At 42.7% G+C, this 23,493-nt stretch overlaps 1 protein-coding gene across 1 annotated transcript; it reads right to left on the bottom strand.

The window, feature by feature from the left end:
- Positions 1–5,709: 5,709 nt before the first annotated feature.
- On the bottom strand, positions 5,710–20,309 carry LOC134528473 (small ribosomal subunit protein uS15). The gene is made up of 4 exons (XM_063362121.1): positions 20,198–20,309; positions 19,887–20,014; positions 8,845–9,010; positions 5,710–5,893 (listed from the first exon to the last, which is right to left on the bottom strand). Exons 1-4 carry the CDS (start codon positions 20,218–20,220, stop codon positions 5,755–5,757), a joined length of 456 nt encoding a protein of 151 aa, XP_063218191.1. The 5' UTR covers positions 20,221–20,309; the 3' UTR covers positions 5,710–5,754.
- Between the last annotated feature and the right edge of the window lie 3,184 nt (positions 20,310–23,493).

Genomic DNA, 23,493 nt, shown 5'->3' with positions numbered 1-23,493 from the left:
AAGTGGAAATGTTGAAACAATGTGAATGTACTTTTCAAACATGATTTTTGGTGCTAAGTTTGTTGAAGCTCAGTAAGGACTCCAGAAAAATTGACAAGGGTGAAATTTTTCCAAAGATATGTTACATTTACACAAACATATACAGTAAACTCTCGCAAATCCGTGGGTGTCGGGGATTTATGACCTTCGGATTTTTGAAAACTTCGGATTTTTGAAAAATTTTCATTAAAATACAAAAAAAAATTCTAAAAGATAAGATGGTAGTCAATGAACATGTAATACTACCACAGGACGTCATAATAAACAAGACACTTGAGAAGTTAACAGAATGGTACGTAAGCAATACCAGTATAGTCCATTCATAGTAAATGAAGCACCCGAGAAATTTTTTTTCCTGAAAATTTACAGCCTAGCCTGATTAAATTTAACACACCCATTTGTTCAAGTTGGTAGTAAATTGTGTAAAAAGTAATTTAAAGTCATATTAAATTAAAGGCACCCGAAGTCGCACTTTGATGTGAAAGAGCTAGGCGTAGCAATGTGGCGTGCGCTGAAACGGGAAGCCCCTTGATAAGGGGAAGTGAATTTAGGAGGGGCGGTTGAGAGAAGCGATACGTAGCTGGCAAGAGACTCAAGGCCACTCCCTCACAGACACACGGCCAGTCCAGTTAAACTAAAGAGAAACGGGAGAAATAAAAAAAAAATCATTTGTTAATTGTACACTAGAACCATCAAAAAATCTGAAATTTTGGCACAAAACAAAAATAATCGGGGAAAAAATGGTAAAACTCACAATAAAAGCTTATACAAAGCTATTATTTAACATGCAGCATATATTTTGTGTTGGTTTATAGTGCACTTACTAATGTTCGTATAAGAAGAGAAAAAAAATTGGACAGTCCGTTTAAAAACACGGCAGCAGTAGCTTGTGCGACGTAAGTGGGAGTGCGAGAATCTAGTCTAGACAGGCTGGCGGCTGCAAAGGCAGCGGATGCATGACGTCATACGGCTTACCTCTCCCTCCCAGACAACAAACCATCTCTCTCCCTCTAGCCATTTTCTGCGTGTGAAACTGTCAACATCCTTCCTCCCCTACTCCACTGCATGCGACGAAAGCCAGGTTGTATAGTCCATTCCCGGTAAAATGAACATTATTTAAGGCCCCCCCACGGCAGCCATTTACCGTTAATTTTTTGATACAATTTGTTTGTTAGTTACAGAACATTATTTCTGCTGGAAAATCTCTGAAACTTCAAAATTTCTTTAATGGAAAAATTTAGCAGGGCGGTTAGAGTATTTATTTTTACCGCAAATGAACTATACTCACCTTCCCTCCGGCCAGCATTCCCGGCGTGTGACGCATGACAACTACAGTCGTGTGCCGCGCACAGCTAGGAAACTTGTCACTGGCAACATGTTTCACACACTGACACACGGTGCCCAGAGCTTCAGGAAAACCTACGCGATTTCCAACCTACTCTAAATATCCGACTGGAGTCTGTTTACGAAAAGCATTTAAGAATTTGCTAATGCCCAACTGTTTTTTTTATATCGGATTAAGAGGAGTTAAAATGGCTAAAAGGCATGGTTTTGAAGTTTTAGGTGAAAAAAACCGTTTAAAAATATCTTGAAAGCACCAGAGGAAAAGGCATTACACCTTTATCTTTATTTTCCCGCCATATAATGTTACGGTCACCGCTCAAATTTCACAGTTATCTGACGGGAACGAGATGACTGCGCGCCAGTTCAGAGCCTTTTACCGCGCTATAAATATCAGTGAGCGTCGCTCTTATCATCCACTGAGAATAGTGATACATACATCTAAACAGTAACGATCATGTCACTTCGGAAATACCCCGGATTTCTGAGAACTTCGGATTCTCGGGCCACGGACTGGCGAGAGTTTACTGTACTTGGTTATGTTAGTTGGATGATATCAGTTACTAATGAACCAATGGAAACAGGTAAGATTCAATGAAAAAAAAATGTTATTTTTTTTCTAGCAGTGCAAAATGTAAACACACTCTGTAAATAGTTACCCAAAATTAATAAGCCCACTTCATTTTAATACTTTATTCAAACATGATATTAAGTTTAAGATAAAAATAATTTCCCAAAAGTGTAACTGTACCACAAAAGTTCGTGCTCGGCTCGAAGTAAAATTCTTAGGCTCGCAGACCTCTAGCTTATTTATAGAAAAAATCCTAACCGCTAATCTGTACTAAAACTGAAATTTCTCAAGAAAAAATTGTTGTCTTTATATACACTTATACCAGAAATGTACCAATCTACATGTGATAAAGTCAAGGGACTTTTAGTGCAAGCAGAATACATCTCACTTACATTAGATATGTGGACATCTATTAAAAGATTCGGGTTTGGGTTCGAGATTCGGCAATTCCAGTCGAGGATTCGAGTTAGGATTCGGATTCGAGGAAATCAGGATTCGCCTCATCCCTATCCATAACACACAATACCTAGAATGCTAACAGAAAACCAGCCAATGCAGTTGCTGACCAAAGCAAGCATATCAGGGTAGGATAACCATGTTGCTGTCCATTTAACCAAATACTGAAAATACTGTGGCCATAGGCGGCATGGCCACTTGATTTTAGATTTATTTTAATTAATTTTGAATTATGGCTGTTACGTAATTTTAGTTGTAATATTTGGCCTTTTCTTTTTTTTTTTAAAAAAGTATTGGTTTGTTATAAGTTTTGTAAATCTTATTTTTAAATATGTTTTTATATTGTGTTATTTTTTATGTTAATGGTTAGTTTCTTAATATTTAATAATAACGCTTTGGACTTTCAATCAAAATACTGTGTGCGACGCTCCCCCGCTGTGAGCATGCAAATGGACTGTTCCAAGGCTATAAGGTGGTGGGGGAAATACATCAAAGGAAAAAGAAAAAGAGAATGAGCTGTAGGCGGAGTGTCGTCAGCTGATCGCCGGGTGGCGTATGTGCGCTTCGAGTTTAACGGGCGCGATGGCTCGTGGTATTGGGCCTGGGCAAGCTCGCGAATACTTTTTCAATAAAATCAGCTGACGTGTATTGAGCATTGGGGAACACTTACGTCGTCACGGGTGCCACCAAGAAGAAGAAGAGTTCACGCTACATTTTCTGTTGATTGCAGAGTTAATATGAAGCATTTAGCACCTCTGCTAAATTATAGCCCGCTAAACTCCGGGCCAGGAGGTCCGGGGTGTGATTCAACGTACATCGTTCGTCCAAGTAAGTGATTCCGGCCCTGAACTTTTGCCCCTGTAATCCCGGGGCGTAGATTTGGACTTTGCCAAAATAAGAGTGAATAATTCAAAAATAACTTCTGCAAAAAGACCCTGCCAACAACTTCAAGTGTATGTTTCATCGTGGTACCAATTTTAACGAACCTTGTATCATGCTTGCCGCGAAGCGTCGAAAATTAAAAATCACCTGGGTGTAGTTAAGACATTTTAGAGTGACATTTATTTTTATTAACTTTTATTTAAAAAGAATTGTAATTAATTATTTATATACATATATATATTTTTGGAGCAGCTTTTCATCAATGTCTGATTTTATTTATGGGTTTATTACAGTATTTATTTATTGGTATATACTGTACTAAAACGTGGCTCTATTAAAAGCCTCTGTAGCTCTATAGGGCAAAAGGTTATAGGTATTATTGTAATCTTTTTGAGATTTTGTCTTCAATTAAATTGCCTGCCATGTTCATGCACAAGTAGTCCTATTAAAGTTTTTGGCATTTCAAGTAATTACGTGTTTTTCGTTTTAAATACTATTACTCTGTTCTCTTCCTTTTCCAAAAGGTCTTTGAATAATTTACTTAAGAATTTTGGGGCACCCGTTTATTGGAGCAGCCCACAAAATAATAATTTGAAAAAGATTAAGAATTTACGTGGAGTGTTTAAGGCTGTTCCCAGACGGGTGTCTGACTTGTGGTGGTGTGATACACGGGGTGCCAACCACGACAATACATATATTAATTTTGCAGCTGTGAAATAGTTTTGTTAGTCAAAACATTTGAAGAAAATAGACAAAGTTCGTTGTAAGTGCATCTGGTTGCAAGAGTCTTGATCCTTTCCACCCTTCTTCCAAAAAGATTAGTTCCGTGGCACTAGCATGTTCCACACTGGCTACTTTGTTACTTGACACCTGAAAACTTTATGATCACTATAAACTATAAAAAAAAATTATTTGTAGTTATTATAAGTTGAATTGATTGTGATTTTTCTCTCCTTTAATACAAAATTCTACAAATTATAGAATCTCATTTTAGGATTATGTTTTTATGACCACCTCACTTAGTGAGAATAAATGCAAGTGATAACACTTGTAAATTTAATTATGAACAAAAGAGGGGTGTCTCGTATACCGTGTTTACCCATGTATTAGTCTCATTTTACAAAGTTTTTTAGTTTAAAAAAAAAATTATGCTACCCTTATGTATTATTTTAGGTAAAAAAAATAATTATAATTGCATGTTATTCAGTATGTGCATGAATAACACGTGTGTGTGTGTGTGTGTGTATACATGCACACCTTAAGAGTATTTAATAGTTTAGTTAAAATATCTAAGCAGTGCTCAAAATGGACTATGAATGGCACCTTTGTGCTAAGTCTGCTGAGCCGTCCTGACAGGACTTGCTGTTATGTTATTCGGTTTACTTTTTTTTTTTGGTGGGGGGGGGGGGGGGGTTATAATCTAAAAATTAACCAGCTTGTGTGTGTTAGTAGGGGTAGGGGGGGGGGGCCCATGAAGTGGTTTTGAGTCATCTCGTCATTATCGTAAATGTCCATGAACTGGCACTATACACAATCTCAACATATCTATTTAAACAGGTTTTTAAGACAAGTGTGACCCAACATTGTTTTCTTTGCACGAGATTTCACAGCTTTCAAATGCAACATTCCATGACAAAACTGCAACTATTATTGGTGCTCTGGAAGCAGCGCTTCAAAGCAAGCTGTTTTACATCATAAAAAAAATTCAGTTTTTAAAAACTTGTTAGTTTCTTACCAGCGATGTCTCAAAACCAACTTACTGTGAAAATATTGCATTTTAACAAATTAGGCTGGGGGGGGGTGTCCAAAATGTTTATTGCCACACTATTTCCAGAAACAGTTGGGGGTCATAACAACTGGCTTTTACTGTAGAATACTTTTAACTTGTTTGCACTAAACCCCAAGCATACACTACAGATGACGACAGTTCACTTAGCTGTAAACAGTTCAGAGTATTCTTTGTTAATTTTTGTATTAATTTTACTACAAACGTTTTTAGGACAGAAAATTTACCTAAATAAGCTCCAACGAATTGCTTTTGTATAAAAAAAAAAGTGTTATTTTAAAATTTATTTTAAGCATATTGAATTGTACTGAATTTAATTTTTACTACGTTATAATACTTTAACAACCTTACATTTCCATTTATAAAACCACCACATTACAGGAAGCCATTTAAAGTAAACATGTACGGAGGGCAAAACTGGGGAGGTTAACTTAGTTCCTTGCGAGAGAACCACAGAGTGTGCTTCTAAACAAGCAAACCCTATATTTCAGCGAAGCAAGTGGCTGTTGAGGCTTGATGTAAACAATTGACATAACATTAAAACTCCCAGGTGATTACAGCTCATTTATAAAGTTTCAGCGTGACCACTGCTGTTGTCACGAAGGGAGCGGAGAGGCAATAACAACGCAACACGGACAGCTAGGTATGGAGGCTGTATTGCTTAAAAGAACACGCTCGCTCAGGCCACGAGTGCAGACGCCGTGCTGGACTCGTACTTCCAGGTGGGCGGCAGGATGGTCTTGGTCTTGTAGTAGCGTGCCAGCCGGTGGATGCGGGACTCCACCAGGATCAGGCGGAACTTGGAGTCCTTGTCCTTCCTGCAACCCCACACGGCGGCACCCCTCCACAAACAACGCTCGCCTCCACAGCCGAAGCACGGCAAGGATAGCTTCTGCGTCATGCAGACCTCACGTTCCCAGTCTCAATCAAATACAGACGGGAATCATTAATCATTATTCACAAATTCCAACTGTTCTATATTTGCCAACAAAATCTAAATAAATATAATGGATGTGTCTTGTAACGTTGTTGGCAAGCAAGCCATTATTTTTCCTGTGAATCAGCCATTAGAATTTCCACCCACCCACCAAAAAAAATTGTTTGAAATAAGCCTAGCACCAAAGTTTTGAAAATGCTTGCGAACATTTTCAAGTGCCTAGTGAATCTATACTCATAAACTGGGTAATTATTCATAACCATTAAGGCTTTTTTGCAAATACAGTAGGACCCTCAAAAAAGGCAAAGAAAGTTTTTAAAAAATTAACTATTCCAACACACACTATCTAGGAAAGTTAACATGTTATGTGTATACCATGTCTGTCTCTTGACATTTCCCAGTGCTCTAAGCTTGAAGCTGTGGAGCATTTGCAGATAAAGGCCATTCCATATTTTACAGTTCCACATGTTATTTTGTAATATATGGGTTTATTTTTAATTCTTAAAATTATTCCAGAAGCAAACTTTTCTATACATCAAAAAACACACGTTTAGGGACCACAGCCAGAATTGGTTGGATTATCCAACTCCAATAGTTTGAACAAGAATACCAAAGAAAAATTAATACAGTAGAACCCCGATTATCCGTGTTAATGAAGGGGGCGAGTGAGTCAGATAATCGAAAATCGCGGTTAGCCGAGTCATGCTTGCCTCAAAGGTCATTAGCCCACAGACAGCCATCTGTTAACATTCGGAGATTACATATATACACATGCTTTGTGTGCGTGTGCGTTGTTGACATAGAAGCGGACTGCTTAGTGCTGGGCAGCAGTGGTTTTTAAGTCTTTCGTGTGCGGAGACGTGGGCACGCGAGTCGTTGTTGCACCGAGGTGTGTGACTAGCCGCCCGCCAGTCCGAGGGCCCAAGACAGCTGATAGCTGCCAAGGTCACGCATTCTTTTCATCGCCCATAAGCGACGCTGCCACACTTAGCTCATTGCTCTGTTGTCGGTAACACCATCGGGCTGGTTATTGTTTTACAGAACGACTGCCTTCAAAATTCTTTTCGAGATAAGATTTTTCATACCAGTGCATTGAGACTTGATTTCATGGTTTTGAAACGGTGTCTCTGTCTCGTATAATTCACGGTGTTTTTATCCCCCTTTATTTATATGAATTTTAAATGTTAGATTTTTTATTTTTAGCTTGCTGAACGTGGAATTAGTGCAAAAACGGCCTATTATGACTTAGTGTTGCAGATGGGTAGGAAATCTCATAACGACCACCTCTCTATAACGACCCTAATCTCGGGAACCGTGAGGTGTCGTTATATCTATTCTCCGTTCACTCTTAGCTGAGTTTTGAAATAAACAAACACCGTCGTATCACTGCGCCGCATCAGCAAGTGATAGGCTGAATTTATCTTGCGTGCCAAGTACTAGTTGCAACACACACACTTCCGTACAGTCGGTGCTCATAAAATAACGGAGAAGTAATATAACAGGAAAATGGTTCTTCTGTGAAGCCTAGATTTTTAAAAAATTTACGTCTGCTGTGATAAAATTACGCCACTTAATGCTATACCCTCCGACCTTTTCTGTTGAAACCATTCAAACAAACAAGTGTCCAAGCTGCTAAATGTGGATTCGTTCATCGTCTTGCGTTTATTTAATCCACTTGAAATGTCAGCCTGTGAAGCAAACTGAAGGATTTTTTCGCGATTTTTTATGATGTCGTGCACTGTTGTGTTACCGACATTAAACTCAGTCGCAAGTTTGCAATCGTTTCTCCACTCTGAAATCTTTCTATAATTTTTGTTTTGCTGTCGATGGACAGTACCACTCGCTTTCTTTTCTGTTCATTTGATGACATGATGAAATGTTGCGCTCAACACTTCCGCACAACACAACGGTATAATCCGTCGGAATGCAGATCACTGTTACAATACATAAAATTATCACCACCTTCACGCTTCAACAACGTACACTAATGGAATGGACTGTCTCCATGCGGCATGCGCCGGGTAATCTCTGAGGCACGGCGCCGTGCTGCGCGCGGGAGTGTACAGTCCGGTCATGCGGACGTGGAATCGCGCACCAGTGTATAATCTATTCACGTAACATGAAACACAAAAATATTATGTACATACGTATGTATGTACTAGTATTTTTTTTTAAACTTTCTGTGTATATAAACATAACTGAGTCAAAGTACTTTGACCAACATACATTTTGCAAAGTATTTTAACATTTACATACATTTTGAATCATTGGTTATATGTAACTAAAAAATTGGACTTGATGGACATAAATCGTGGTTAATCCGCGAATTGGATGATCGTGTGGCGGATAATCGGGGTTCTACTGTATGTACACTACTAGGAAGAAAATAAACACTTTGGTGTTATTTTTCAAACCTAAATCATACGAAATATTGTAAGGTTTGACTGAATTACTTTAATAGCAATGAATATATCCATTATTTTTTTTGAGATACTGAATTTGCCAAACCTAACTTCACTTTGTAAATACATTGCATAACCGCAAAATACAAATACTCCTGTGTCAGGTTCTACAAAGTCCAAATCCACCTACCTTACAATTCAACACAAGCGACTTGATAGTAGGCCGATCATAGCACATGTCGAAATGATAGATGCCTGATCAAAAGTATATGTACGTCCCTACCTGCACTGATTTTGGAAAACTTAAGAATTAATATTTTATACTGAAAATGAGTTGACCATGATATCCCACAAACCAGGCATTGATTACTGGTTCTAGATTGTTTTACAAACTGAGCAGTAATCTTCAACGTGATGCAGCGTGTGGTACCTGTTGCGCTCCAAGTGCTTGCGGATGGCCACCGCCTTCTTGATGAGGTAGTAGAGGTCCTCCGGCAGGTCGGGGGCCAGGCCCATGGCCTTCATGATGCGCAGGATCTTGTTGCCCGTGACGAAGCGCACCTGAGCAACGCCGTGCGAGTCCCTCAGGATCACCCCTGCAAACCGACCCAGGCCTCAGTGTGGCTGTCTCGAGCACAAGTACTCAAACACAGGCCTCAGTGTCGCTGTCTCTGGCACAAGCACTCAAACACAGGCCTCAGTGTCGCTGTCTCGGGCACAAGCACTCAAACACAGGCCTCAGTGTCGCTGTCTCTGGCACAAGCACTATAACAGCAAGCTGACACAGGCCTCAGTGTCGCTGTCTCTGGCACAAGCACTATAACAGCAAGCTGACACAGGCCTCAGTGTCGCTGTCTCTGGCACAAGCACTCAAACACAGGCCTCAGTGTCGCTGTCTCGGGCACAAGCACTCAAACACAGGCCTCAGTGTCGCTGTCTCTGGCACAAGCACTCAAACACAGGCCTCCGTGTGGCTGTCTCTGGCACAAGCACTATAACAGCAAGCTGACACAGGCCTCAGTGTCGCTGTCTCTGGCACAAGCACTCAAACACAGGCCTCAGTGTCGCTGTCTCTGGCACAAGCACTCAAACACAGGCCTCAGTGTCGCTGTCTCTGGCACAAGCACTCAAACACAGGCCTCCGTGTGGCTGTCTCTGGCACAAGCACTATAACAGCAAGCTGACACAGGCCTCAGTGTCGCTGTCTCTGGCACAAGCACTCAAACACAGGCCTCAGTGTCGCTGTCTCGGGCACAAGCACTCAAACACAGGCCTCAGTGTCGCTGTCTCTGGCACAAGCAATCAAACAGCGAGCCGACACAGGCCTCAGTGTCTCTGTCTCCGGCACAAGTACTATAACAGCAAGCTGACACAGGCTTCAGTGTTGCTGTCTCGGGCACAAGCAATCAAACACAGGCCTCAGTGTCTCTGTCTCCGGCACAAGCACTCAAACACAGGCCTCAGTGTCACTGTCTCTGGCACAAGCAATCAAACAGCAATCCGACCCAGGCCTCAGTGTCTCTGTCTCCGGCACAGGTACTATAAAAGCAAGCTGACACAGGCCTCCGTGTGGCTGACTCTGGCACAAGCACTATAACAGCAAGCTGACACAGGCCTCAGTGTCGCTGTCTCGGGCACAAGCAATCAAACACAGGCCTCAGTGTCGCAGTCTCGGGCACAAGCAATCAAACAGCAATCCGACCCAGGCCTCAGTGTCTCTGTCTCCGGCACAGGTACTATAACAGCAAGCTGACACAGGCCTCCGTGTGGCTGTCTCTGGCACAAGCACTATAACAGCAAGCTGACACAGGCCTCAGTGTCGCTGTCTCGGGCACAAGCACTCAAACACAGGCCTCAGTGTCGCTGTCTCCGGCACAGGTACTATAACAGCAAGCTGACACAGGCCTCCTTGTGGCTGTCTCTGGCACAAGCACTCTAACAGCAAGCTGACACAGGCCTCAGTGTCGCTGTCTCGGGCACAAGCACTCAAACACAGGCCTCAGTGTCGCTGTCTCTGGCACAAGCAATCAAACAGCAATCCGACCCAGGCCTCAGTGTCTCTGTCTCCGGCACAGGTACTATAACAGCAAGCTGACACAGGCCTCCGTGTGGCTGTCTCTGGCACAAGCACTATAACAGCAAGCTGACACAGGCCTCAGTGTCTCTGTCTCCGGCACAGGTACTATAACAGCAAGCTGACACAGGCCTCAGTGTCGCTGTCTCGGGCACAAGCACTCAAACACAGGCCTTAGTGTCGCTGTCTCTGGCACAAGCAATCAAACAGCGAGCCGACACAGGCCTCAGTGTCTCTGTCTCCGGCACAGGTACTATAACAGCAAGCTGACACAGGCCTCAGTGTCGCAGTCTCGGGCACAAGCACTCAAACACAGGCCTCAGTGTCACTGTCTCTGGCACAAGCAATCAAACAGCGAGCCGACACAGGCCTCAGTGTCTCTGTCTCCGGCACAAGTACTATCACAGCAAGCTGACACAGGCCTCAGTGTTGCTGTCTCAGGCACAAGCAATCAAACACAGGCCTCAGTGTCTCTGTCTCCGGCACAAGCACTCAAACACAGGCCTCAGTGTCACTGTCTCTGGCACAAGCAATCAAACAGCAATCCGACCCAGGCCTCAGTGACTCTGTCTCCGGCACAGGTACTATAACAGCAAGCTGACACAGGCCTCCGTGTGGCTGTCTCTGGCACAAGCACTATAACAAGAAGCTGACACAGGCCTCAGTGTTGGTGTCTTGGGCACAAGCAATCAAACACAGGCCTCAGTGTCGCTGTCTCGGGCACAAGCACTCAAACACAGGCCTCAGTGTCGCTGTCTCTGGCACAAGCAATCAAACAGCAATCCGACCCAGGCCTCAGTGACTCTGTCTCCGGCACAGGTACTATAACAGCAAGCTGACACAGGCCTCCTTGTGGCTGTCTCTGGCACAAGCACTCTAACAGCAAGCTGACACAGACCTCAGTGTCGCTGTCTCGGGCACAAGCACTCAAACACAGGCCTCAGTGTCGCTGTCTCTGGCACAAGCACTCAAACACAGGCCTTAGTGTCGCTGTCTCTGGCACAAGCAATCAAACAGAAATCCGACCCAGGCCTCAGTGTCTCTGTCTCCGGCACAGGTACTATAACAGCAAGCTGACACAGGCCTCAGTGTCGCTGTCTCGGGCACAAGCAATCAAACACAGGCCTCAGTGTCGCTGTCTCGGGCACAAGCAATCAAACACAGGCCTCAGTGTCGCTGTCTCGGGCACAAGCACTCAAACACAGGCCTCAGTGTCGCTGTCTCTGGCACAAGCAATCAAACAGCAATCCGACCCAGGCCTCAGTGACTCTGTCTCCGGCACAGGTACTATAACAGCAAGCTGACACAGGCCTCCTTGTGGCTGTCTCTGGCACAAGCACTCTAACAGCAAGCTGACACAGACCTCAGTGTCGCTGTCTCGGGCACAAGCACTCAAACACAGGCCTCAGTGTCGCTGTCTCTGGCACAAGCACTCAAACACAGGCCTTAGTGTCGCTGTCTCTGGCACAAGCAATCAAACAGAAATCCGACCCAGGCCTCAGTGTCTCTGTCTCCGGCACAGGTACTATAACAGCAAGCTGACACAGGCCTCCGTGTGGCTGTCTCTGGCACAAGCACTATAACAGCAAGCTGACACAGGCCTCCGTGTGGCTGTCTCTGGCACAAGCACTATAACAGCAAGCTGACAGAGGCCTCAGTGTCGCTGTCTCGGGCACAAGCAATCAAACACAGGCCTCAGTGTCGCAGTCTCGGGCACAAGCAATCAAACAGCAATCTGACCCAGGCCTCAGTGTCTCTGTCTCCGGCACAGGTACTATAACAGCAAGCTGACACAGGCCTCCGTGTGGCTGTCTCTGGCACAAGCACTATAACAGCAAGCTGACACAGGCCTCAGTGTCGCTGTCTCTGGCACAAGCAAACACAGGCCTCAGTGTCGCTGTCTCGGACACAAGCAATCAAACAGCAATCCGACCCAGGCCTCAGTGTCTCTGTCTCCGGCACAGGTACTATAACAGCAAGCTGACACAGGCCTCCGTGTGGCTGTCTCTGGCACAAGCACTATAACAGCAAGCTGACACAGGCCTCAGTGTCGCTGTCTCGGGCACAAGCACTCAAACACAGGCCTCAGTGTCGCTGTCTCCGGCACAGGTACTATAACAGCAAGCTGACACAGGCCTCCGTGTGGCTGTCTCTGGCACAAGCACTATAACAGCAAGCTGACACAGGCCTCAGTGTCGCTGTCTCGGGCACAAGCACTCAAACACAGGCCTCAGTGTCGCTGTCTCTGGCACAAGCAATCAAACAGCAATCCGACCCAGGCCTCAGTGTCTCTGTCTCCGGCACAGGTACTATAACAGCAAGCTGACACAGGCCTCCGTGTGGCTGTCTCTGGCACAAGCACTATAACAGCAAGCTGACACAGGCCTCAGTGTCGCTGTCTCCGGCACAGGTACTATAACAGCAAGCTGACACAGGCCTCCGTGTGGCTGTCTCTGGCACAAGCACTATAACAGCAAGCTGACACAGGCCTCAGTGTCGCCGTCTCGGGCACAAGCACTCAAACACAGGCCTCAGTGTCGCTGTCTTTGGCACAAGCAATCAAACAGCGAGCCGACACAGGCCTCAGTGTCTCTGTCTCCGGCACAAGTACTATAACAGCAAGCTGACACAGGCCTCAGTGTCGCTGTCTCGGGCACAAGCAATCAAACACAGGCCTCAGTGTCGCTGTCTCGGGCACAAGCAATCAAACACAGGCCTCAGTGTCGCTGTCTCGGGCACAAGCACTCAAACACAGGCCTCAGTGTCGCTGTCTCTGGCACAAGCAATCAAACAGCAATCCGACCCAGGCCTCAGTGTCTCTGTCTCCGGCACAGGTACTATAACAGCAAGCTGACACAGGCCTCCGTGTGGCTGTCTCTGGCACAAGCACTATAACAGCAAGCTGACACAGGCCTCAGTGTCGCTGTCTCGGGCACAAGCACTCAAACACAGGCCTCAGTGTCGCTGTCTTTGGCACAAGCAATCAAACAGCGAGCCGACACAGGCCTCAGTGTCTCTGTCTCCGGCACAAGTACTATAACAGCAAGCTGACACAGGCCTCAGTGTCGCTGTCTCGGGCACAAGCAATCAAACACAGGCCTCAGTGTCGCTGTCTCGGGCACAAGCAATCAAACACAGGCCTCAGTGTCGCTGTCTCGGGCACAAGCACTCAAACACAGGCCTCAGTGTCGCTGTCTCTGGCACAAGCAATCAAACAGCAATCCGACCCAGGCCTCAGTGTCTCTGTCTCCGGCACAGGTACTATAACAGCAAGCTGACACAGGCCTCCGTGTGGCTGTCTCTGGCACAAGCACTATAACAGCAAGCTGACACAGGCCTCAGTGTCGCTGTCTCGGGCACAAGCAATCAAACACAGGCCTCAGTGTCGCTGTCTCGGGCACAAGCACTCAAACACAGGCCTCAGTGTCGCTGTCTCTGGCACAAGCAATCAAATAGCAATCCGACCCAGGCCTCAGTGTCTCTGTCTCCGGCACAGGTACTATAACAGCAAGCTGACACAGGCCTCCGTGTGGCTGTCTCTGGCACAAGCACTATAACAGCAAGCTGACACAGGCCTCAGTGTCGCTGTCTCTGGCACAAGCACTCAAACACAGGCCTCAGTGTCGCTGTCTCTGGCACAAGCAATCAAACAGCAATCCGACCCAGGCCTCAGTGTCTCTGTCTCTTGCACAGGTACTATAACAGCAAGCTGACACAGGCCTCCGTGTGGCTGTCTCTGGCACAAGCACTATAACAGCAAGCTGACACAGGCCTCAGTGTCGCTGTCTCGGGCACAAGCACTCAAACACAGGCCTCAGTGTCGCTGTCTCTGGCACAAGCAATCAAACAGCGATCCGACCCAGGCCTCAGTGTCGCTGTCTCCTGCACAAGTACTCAAACCGCGAGACGACCCAGGCCTCAATGTCACTGTCTGAACACACAATCCCGCCCATTGTAGTACATTTTGCGATACCAATATTAAATATTTAGAAAATGAGAATTTTCAACATATTTCATTGGAATCATGAATTAGTATACAGGCCCACCCGGTCTAGTCTACTTTGCAACACCGCTATTTTATTTTTTTGAAAGCGAGATTTTTCGACACAAATATTTCAACAGTATCATGAAGTAGAAGATAATCTCACCAGATGTAGTCTATTTTGCGATAAGATATTTTATTCGTCATAATTCACCACTTTTTCCAGCAACTTTTACTGGCATAAGTTATAACACCTACAGACTTCACAAAATAGACTTGAGCAGGGGGTTTATTCTAAGTTTTTAGGTTATTCTATTGTAAGATTCCAATGTGAATTCAAACATACTGCTCGCACTCCGATCTGAATATATCAGTTTTATCGATAAGGGTTTTAAAATGCTATTCTAAGTGCTGTATCGGTACAAGGTTGCGCTCTCTCTGCAATGTTTGGGTCTAACAATTCCCCACCTTTTCTCTTCAGTATCCTCCTCCTGGGCAATGCAGGCACACAACATGGCGACACTATCAGCCATTACATCTTCATAATTTATCACTAAATCGTAGTTATTTATTTAAACTCTGCGCTTGCGAAATGATAAGTTAAGATACTGTAAAAACGTGGAACAACATATATTACGAATAATACTGTGTCGCAAATGAAAGAAACATCTTTGTTTAGCATAGAAACAAGGGAAATATAGTGTAACATTTCCAGCTGTTTGCCATTAAATTATTCTATGTATCCACATGTGGACATTAAGAGGAAAATTGCATTTGATGTACAAAAAATCTTGTGCAGTTCAAACAATGAATATCTTTGCATGATTAAATATAACACTTATCACTTTATTATTTTTTAAATCTGAATGGTATTAAAGTGTAACAGTGTTTTTAACACTATTAGACATAAGTTATAACACCTTCACAAAATAGACTTGAGGAGGGGGTTTATTCCATGTTTTTCATTTATTCTATCGTAAGTTTCCAATGTCAATTCAGACATACTGCTCGCTCGCCGATCTAAATATATATCAGTTTTACCGACCAAGTGTTTAAAATGCTATTCTAAGTGCTGTATCGGTACAAGGTTCAGCTCACTCTGCAACTAAATACACACTTACTCTGCCTTCTCTGCATTTTATATAATTATATATTATAATAATGATAAGTACATCAACTGATTTAGCTCAGTTGTTAGAATGACTGCATGACATGCTATAACTGCGGCTAGAGATTGTTTTTGATTCGGTTCTATAACAAATTGAAATTTTTTTTTATTCTATAAAAAGGTTAAATATTCATTTTTATTTACAAAAATTAAAATGATAAAAAAATTACATTGATTTTTATTACATTTGACTATAGCCTTACTTTATCAGTGCAATCTCAGGTAATATCTCATAAAAAAATGATCACTTTTAACTAATTGTTCGAATAAATATGAAGACTTTTGAGCAAAGTTTAACACAAGAAATAATATTTTAAAATGTAAGTCTTGAAATTATTAATTAAAATGGCAATACTCTAACATACAGGCTTTTAGAATAGAAAGAAAAATCGGAAAACATGGTTTACATACACTGCACATAACCCTAAATTTACCCTGAAGGGATGATTCCTCAATTCCTACTGGTTCATCAAAAATAACAGTTTGAAACTTACTTTACAATTTACCTGTTTTCACACTGCCGCCACCATTAATTGTTTAGCACAACTGTGGCCAACCATGGAGAATTTAAAATATGCTAATTTTCCCCTGTTTGTCCCTAGATCCTAAAGGCTCAATCCTGATGGCATGATCCTGTGGTACATGATGCTTGCTGTTTTAGTTCAGTACGTCGGAAGATCCTGATGGCATGATCCTGAGGTCAATAATGGTATTTAATTTAGCTATTTCTTTCACGTGCATGATCTTACAACATAATTACTGAACTAAAACAAGCAAGCATCATGTAAGTTACCAGAGGATCAAGCCAACAATATCATGCCATCAGGATCAAGCCTTCAGGATACAGGGATAAACTGGGATACATGAAACACCAACCATATCAAACACAGAATATATGATGGCTGTTATTAAAGAATTCCTTGGAAATACTGCCAATATCAATGTGTCAGCTACTTCATCGCACAGCACATATTCCTCACAGATTATGAACGACGTTAACAATTCTACTCAAATTTTCGCCTCACATTTAACTCAAATTAGTATGTACTTACTTTAAATGCAATGTTAACAAAACAAACATTTCGCAATACAATTACTTATTCTAATAAAACAAAAAACATGAAATATAAGCATTAAAAATTCTTTCCAACAGCAATACAGACTGAACTGGACAGGCTAGGGGAGAGTTGCCAGGGGTAGTGTGGGTGCTGGAACCCGGGGTGGGGGGAGAACACCAGAATGGGGTAGTTGTAGAGAAGAGGAGGAAAATAGAACTCTGCTAGATGCGGTACTGGTAAGATCAGTGGAGGCCGTTGTAAGCAGTATGGTGATGGATTGCTAATTTATTTGCAGCTATTTACACAAATTCCATTATTACATCTACATTGACTAAGAGTTCTCCAAAGAAAATTTTTAAAAACCCAAACAGGAAAACAATGAAAAGTCAGCGAAAGCGTGTATACGCGGGTATTATAATGTAGACTTAATTTTTTCACTAACCAGTGTGAATTAAGAAACCTTCCATTCAGGATTAATTCAGGAATGTCTCAAGTATATGGCAAACAAATATTTTTATTATTCGCGGTTAGACAATGATTGGCGGCAGCTGTGTAAAAGCACAGGTAATGTAATGCAAGGTATAAAATTTAATTTTTTCACAAACTAGTAAATTACGAAACCATATTTTTGGATTAAATTTAGGGATGTGATTAGTGTGTGAAAACCATTTTTTTAAATATATATCCCTTCTAAAAAGCCGCAATATCAGATTATTACCATTAAAATATAAAATATGAAAATAATAGCACTAAACAATATCAGAGTATACTGATAAAGATAGGTAAGACAAGATTAACACTTAAAATATATTGAAAATTGTAATTGTTTGAACAAAAATTAAATCGGCTTGATTTCAAAACAAAAATAATTTGTGAAAGCGGAGATTTGAACTCGCAAAACTTTATCATTGTGGTTACAATGCCATGACCTAATCCATTCTGCTACTTCTTCCTTAGATGATAGAATAAAACTATAGTTAATTTAATGATTAGTTTATATTGGAATTAGTAAATAAACAGAAATTCATAAATGTATTAAAATTTACTTTAAGAACAATGCAAGTAATGATTAAAAAGTGAATAATGAGTGGATATCCAGCTTAAATGTAACTATTGACACACTTCCAAGCCTCTAAGTTCGAAAAGAGTTGCCGACCGTAGTGAGGTTCCAGCAGTTGGGCTCTCTAGATCGACGCCACATATAACTTAAAATATCAAACACGTGGAATCTTCTGATAGTCATTTTACGATCTGGAACTTCTTTCCAGGGGGTTTATTCTAAGTTTCTCGGAAAAGAGTTCCCGATCGTGATGCCACGATTATCGAAAGCTTTCTACAATTTTGTATTCTAAGTTACTTTCATCAACTCGGAACCTTTTGATTCTCGGAAGCCAACGATCGGCATGTTTTGAGTATACAATTGCTGTCGAAAAACCTTTGCCGATCGGGAATTAGCAGCCAGTTGAAATCATGGCGGATGCACGATTTATGTGTACACAAATAGTTGAACATTGTCGAAAATAGTACATTTTTGGGCGTGATCTATTTTTATGATATTTAACGTAGGTGTCAATTGTGTTTAATATTTTGTAAAATGAAATGTTTTCCCAGTAACATTGAATATGTATGATTTTGGGGCTTATTCAAGTAGTTGACCTAACAGTCACGAGAGGGCAGCAGGGCTTGCGGGAGTGCAAGGCAGTAGCGCGCGCTGCGGCGAGTAGGACTACTACAACACTTAATCGGAATTAAGTTTCGCGTCCATTAACGTTTCCCGAGTGGTAACAGTAATTACTGAAGATATTTGTACATTTATTATGTATAAATATTGATTCATAATACATGAACAAATATCTTCAGTAATTACTTTTACCAATCAGGAAACTGTAGTGGACAGGAAACTTAATTCCGATAAAGTGTTGTAGTAGTCCTACCAGCCGCTGCGCGCTACTGCCTCGCACTTCCGCAAGCCCTGCCATCTCGTGACTGTTGTGTTAGGCCAACTACTTGAATAACGCCCCAAAAACACGAAAGTATATCTTCATGTGGAAGCGACTTCTATTTAATCAAAGAAATTTAAAAATTACATAATGTAAGTAGTGATCCAGATACATAATAACTAAGTGGGAATGTAAAGACGTTCTTTCTATAATAACAATATAATAACGAAGATTTTATGCAAGTAAATTGAAAAATAACCCAACTTTCAAAATACATATTCATAAATTATTCGCCTGTTTCAGATATCAAAAGTTTCAACAATAACTCAGCGTGTGTATTTTGTTGCAGTCATGGAATTTGATGAAAATTTTCTCCACAAGAATTCGGGGTGCTCCACCAAAAAATAAAGCAACATTTTAATTTGCCTCTCACTCACACGAGATCGCCGAGCAGCCATTATTTCAATAATACAATGACCGACCACGTGCAAACAACTCTAAACATTTCACTTCAAATATCCTATAAAAATAATTTAAGAAATAAACATTTTTCGCTTGCTCGAGCACTTTTAAAATTACTTCAGATTTTTTATAAATACTTATCAACATTGAAACATCTAGAAAGTATATTGTCTTATAAACTCTGTGTTTTTATTTATAAATTTGTTAGAAATATGAAGTGTTTTTTGTTTTTATGTTGCAGTTTTGAAATCACATCTTCGCTGCCAGAAAAATTTTAGAGGGGGAAATCGTAACCCGAACTTTGCCGAGATAGTTAGGTCTCGTAACGATACCGCGCTTAGAATAGCAATTTCAGTCCCTTTTGATTACGATCGTTCAAAACCGTGTGTTGCCAATCGGCCAAAGAGCTATATGTCGGAATCGATATCGAAATGTTCCGATAGAAAACACTGGAAACTTAGAATAAACCCCCAGGTAACTTAAAATCAAACCCCCACAAGTAGTAAGGATTATAGTATAATTTAAGATACTGAAAAAGTGTACTATTCACGAAATAAAATGGATGAAAAATAGCATATTCCAAAGGGTCCCCCATAAGAATGAAGGGGTGGTCACCATTTAGGTGACGTAATTAGTAATGTTATCAAATCAGGATCTAGAAATAATTCCCTGTAAGAATGGTAACGACGTTAACGCCGTCATGTTAGCGACGTGAACAATATTTATATGGTATCTAATTCTAGAATATTCCACTAACTTTTATTAAGATGGTCAAAACAAATGCTCACCTATTTGCGAAGGGGTTAACCCTTTCTTGGCCAACCTAAAAATTTGGTCTTTCACATCTTCAGGAGTTAATTTCAGCCACGTCGGTACACTTCTCCGATACGGTAAAGCAGACTGCGAAATGCCCTTACTAGAAAAAACCACCAATAATTCATTAAAAAGCCACAAAGTAACACAACATTGAATGAAGTATCGAACTCCACGTGGTATAAAACATTTAAATAAAACTATATAACAATCTAAATTAGGGTTATAAAGAATCAAAAACACGATTAAAAATTATATCAATTAAATAATTTGCGCAAATACATACCCAGGAGCGTGCATACGACCCATATTTCTTATTTAATTGAAAACGTACAACGCTAAAATCAAAGAGAAAAAAAGAACTTTACCAAAGATAAATACACGAAACACAAAAAAATAACATAAGGTTTAATAAAATAAGTGTCGCCAACGCCAATAAATCCGAAACACTAGGTACGATATCAAAGGTCGGTATAAAGTACTGACCAAAATATGATCCCTGATTTTGCCTGGAAGGGGTTGAAACGGCCCGCGATCGGCTGTTTATATTTTTGTGAGGGGGCATGTAAAAAATTTAAAAACATTTGTTGGTAACTAATCAAACTATAATTTAATAACGCATTGTGTGCAACAACATTCTGACGCCACCCGTCAGTGATCCTCTCGTGGCACAGGTTGTTATGCATCTTCAACACCTGCCCAGAAACATGTGCTAAGAACGCGGATGTGCACGGAGTAGAGTGCCGATGTGAGCATTGCGCGAACGCTACAAAGATAGAGCAGCTATCGGCCACGTTGGCCATATCTTCTCGCCGGGTGTGGCAAGACACTTTCGCCAAACTACGCAGAAGGGTTCATGTAGTTATTTCCAGGGACAGACTTAAACTTGTAACTGCTTTGAATTGCTTTTCACATAAACACAAATTGTTCAACGTGCGACTATGTCGTCAAACTGGCCATTTGTATTTTCCTGTGCTCTGTTTTTTTTTTTTAGCGGAATTTAGTGTCTGCCTCCAGTCTGGTGCTGGGAAGCGAGTCAGTCACCGTTGGGAGCTGACACAGGCCAACAGCCTCCACGCTATGCGTGGACAAGCATGTAGGGGAAATGTCCATGATGTCGACATAGTATCGCTCATCATGCGTACAGGCAGCACAACGACAACTGTGTCTTAAGTATATCCTCAAGTGTCATGTATTTACATTAATAATACTGTTAGAGACTTCGTGCCACACGGGAAGGCCACCGCATCACTCGTCGGTAAGGGATCTTCATGAGCAACGGAATCGGGGCCACCACTAAAAGGGGCCGTATTAGTGTGGAGACGTATATCCGAAAACATAAACGGTCAATAGTACGACAACACTGTGCGCCTCGTGCCAGTCATGTAATTTGCACTGTAATTTGTCAGTGTATTCATCTTTTAATCTTATACGACGTCCAGGGTAGCCTGAACAAACCAGGAATTTTTTCAGTCGGCACGCCTCTGCCATTAGTCATGTGGCCGAACCAAATCCTGAGACCCACGTATTTTTGTACCAACTTAATCACTACAGGGAGGACGATGTCAATGTCAACCTAAATCAAAAAGGGCAGGAGAAACTATCAAGGTTTCTGGAAGAGGAGGTAATGAAAGCAGGTAGGGTGGTGAGATGAGAGAAATACTTTTGGGAAACAGGAAAGTGGTGGCCAGGATGGGAGACAGTTAAGAAAGATAAAGGGGGGAGAAAGGACTGAATGTGGAGGAGTTGGAAAGTGTGGGGGTAGGGTGGTGCAGAGGTAGAGAAATGGAAACGGAAGAGCAACGGTATGATGAGACAATGATCTTGTGAGGGCGGTAGTAATAAACTGTAGAAGTGTGTATAAGAAGTTAGACATGTTCTGGAGTATAGTTAAGGCATATAAAGCGTTTAAAGTTGTAACGGTAGAGAATTGATTAGATGAGGAAATTGAGGATAGGGAACTGAGGAGGGATAATTATGGGGTATTTGGAAGGGACAATTAGTAATTAAATAAAAAAATAAACAATGTTTGGGATCTATGTTCAACTGACGAATATATACACTATAGAGGTGGATAAACACATAAACACTCCTAGATAGCTGCGCAGGCAGCTATCTACCCATTGACATCGATGTTGTTATCTTTCCTGCACTCACTTACATGACCGGTGCATTCGCTGTATGCATACTGTTACGAAACGTAAGCAGGGTCGCGGCGCACGCGGATTCAAAGCTGGCTAGTGGCCCGCACGGTCAATTATGTCACGTGGCCGCCACAACGTGAGACGTGCCGCGTGTGTCTGGTGGATGACAAGGGTCGTCGCTTCCCCCCTCCTTCATGCCAATCCCCATGCGGCACTGTAAACCTGACACCTGGCAGCTGGGGAATTACACGCTCTGCCACGCGAGCTGCCGATGCCTTTCTCGAGAATTCTGATGTCGGGTCGGCATAGGATGACGCGACTGGCCCCATCCGCCCTTCGAATCCTAGAAGTGGCGCCTGGGCCCATATAAGCTCGGGACGCCGGCTTCAGAGTAGAGTTGGGTTGGGAGTTCAGTTCCGGTGCGATAGTCCGGGCGATAGTGCCACAGGTACGGCGGAGTTCCGGGGCGAGTGTCTGAGCGAGAGTGTCTGCGCAATAGTGTCGCGGGTGCGGCAGTGTTCTGGGGCGAGTGTCTAGTTCCGAGTGAAGCGTCGAACGGAACTTGGGCGAAGGGAAGTGCGACGGCGGCGGCGGAGTTCAGCAACGGAGTCCTGCGCCGGAGGTCCACGAGGGGTGCAGCGGCGAAAGTTGCGCCAAAGGTGCGACCCATGGAAGTGTGCGGTGTGTAAAAACTGAGTGACTGGGGAATATACATTTTTAAGTGTAATTGATTATTAGGCATTTTTCGAAGATTATTTGTTAGTGATGTAAATATTGTGACGCCGACCGCCAATGCTCCTCTATGTTGCATAGACCACTATGCCTCATCAACATCTCGCAAAGGCGTGTGCACCGAACGCGTTCGTGCGCGCAGCAAAGTGTAGTTCGTGCGACGAGGCGAACGCCAGGCAACGAGTGCTACCCGGCGGAAGGATCCGGCCGGGTGTGGCATATCCCTCCGCCGCACTACAACCAATTAATTTATGTATATTTTTCCACAGGTTTTTATTAAACATTATTTTTCATCAATTAATATTTCAGTCCTTTCAAATTCATGTTTCACTGTGCGCTTTGTCCCGAACCTGTCCGGTTCAGTTTCCCGCGAAATTCACACGTTTCCGCGGGAGGGCTGGTGGGGGAGGGGGGTCGCGCGCGGCGACACCGATAGTGTCCTACAGGAGCTCCGACAGGCCGGCAGCCTGCGCGCAATGCGGAACCATCAACCTTTGCTTTCACCGACATGTAGTTTCAATAGTATAATATTTTCATAATCGTTTACGTACAGTTCCGCGGCCGGCCTCAATCTACCATGAGGTATTTCACTTAATTAAATCAGTGCTCCAAGATGAGTGTTCTACATAATATGTGAGTACTGTGGGGAGTCTACGAGACTTTACGTCGGCTCTTCACGCCCCAACTTAGCTTACCGGCTACTTAG

This window comes from Bacillus rossius, chromosome 1 (genome assembly GCF_032445375.1).
Source record: "Bacillus rossius redtenbacheri isolate Brsri chromosome 1, Brsri_v3, whole genome shotgun sequence".
Lineage (NCBI taxonomy): Eukaryota > Metazoa > Arthropoda > Insecta > Phasmatodea > Bacillidae > Bacillus > Bacillus rossius.
Note: the sequence above shows the minus strand (reverse complement) of the source record. Positions and strands in the feature narration are given on the sequence as shown.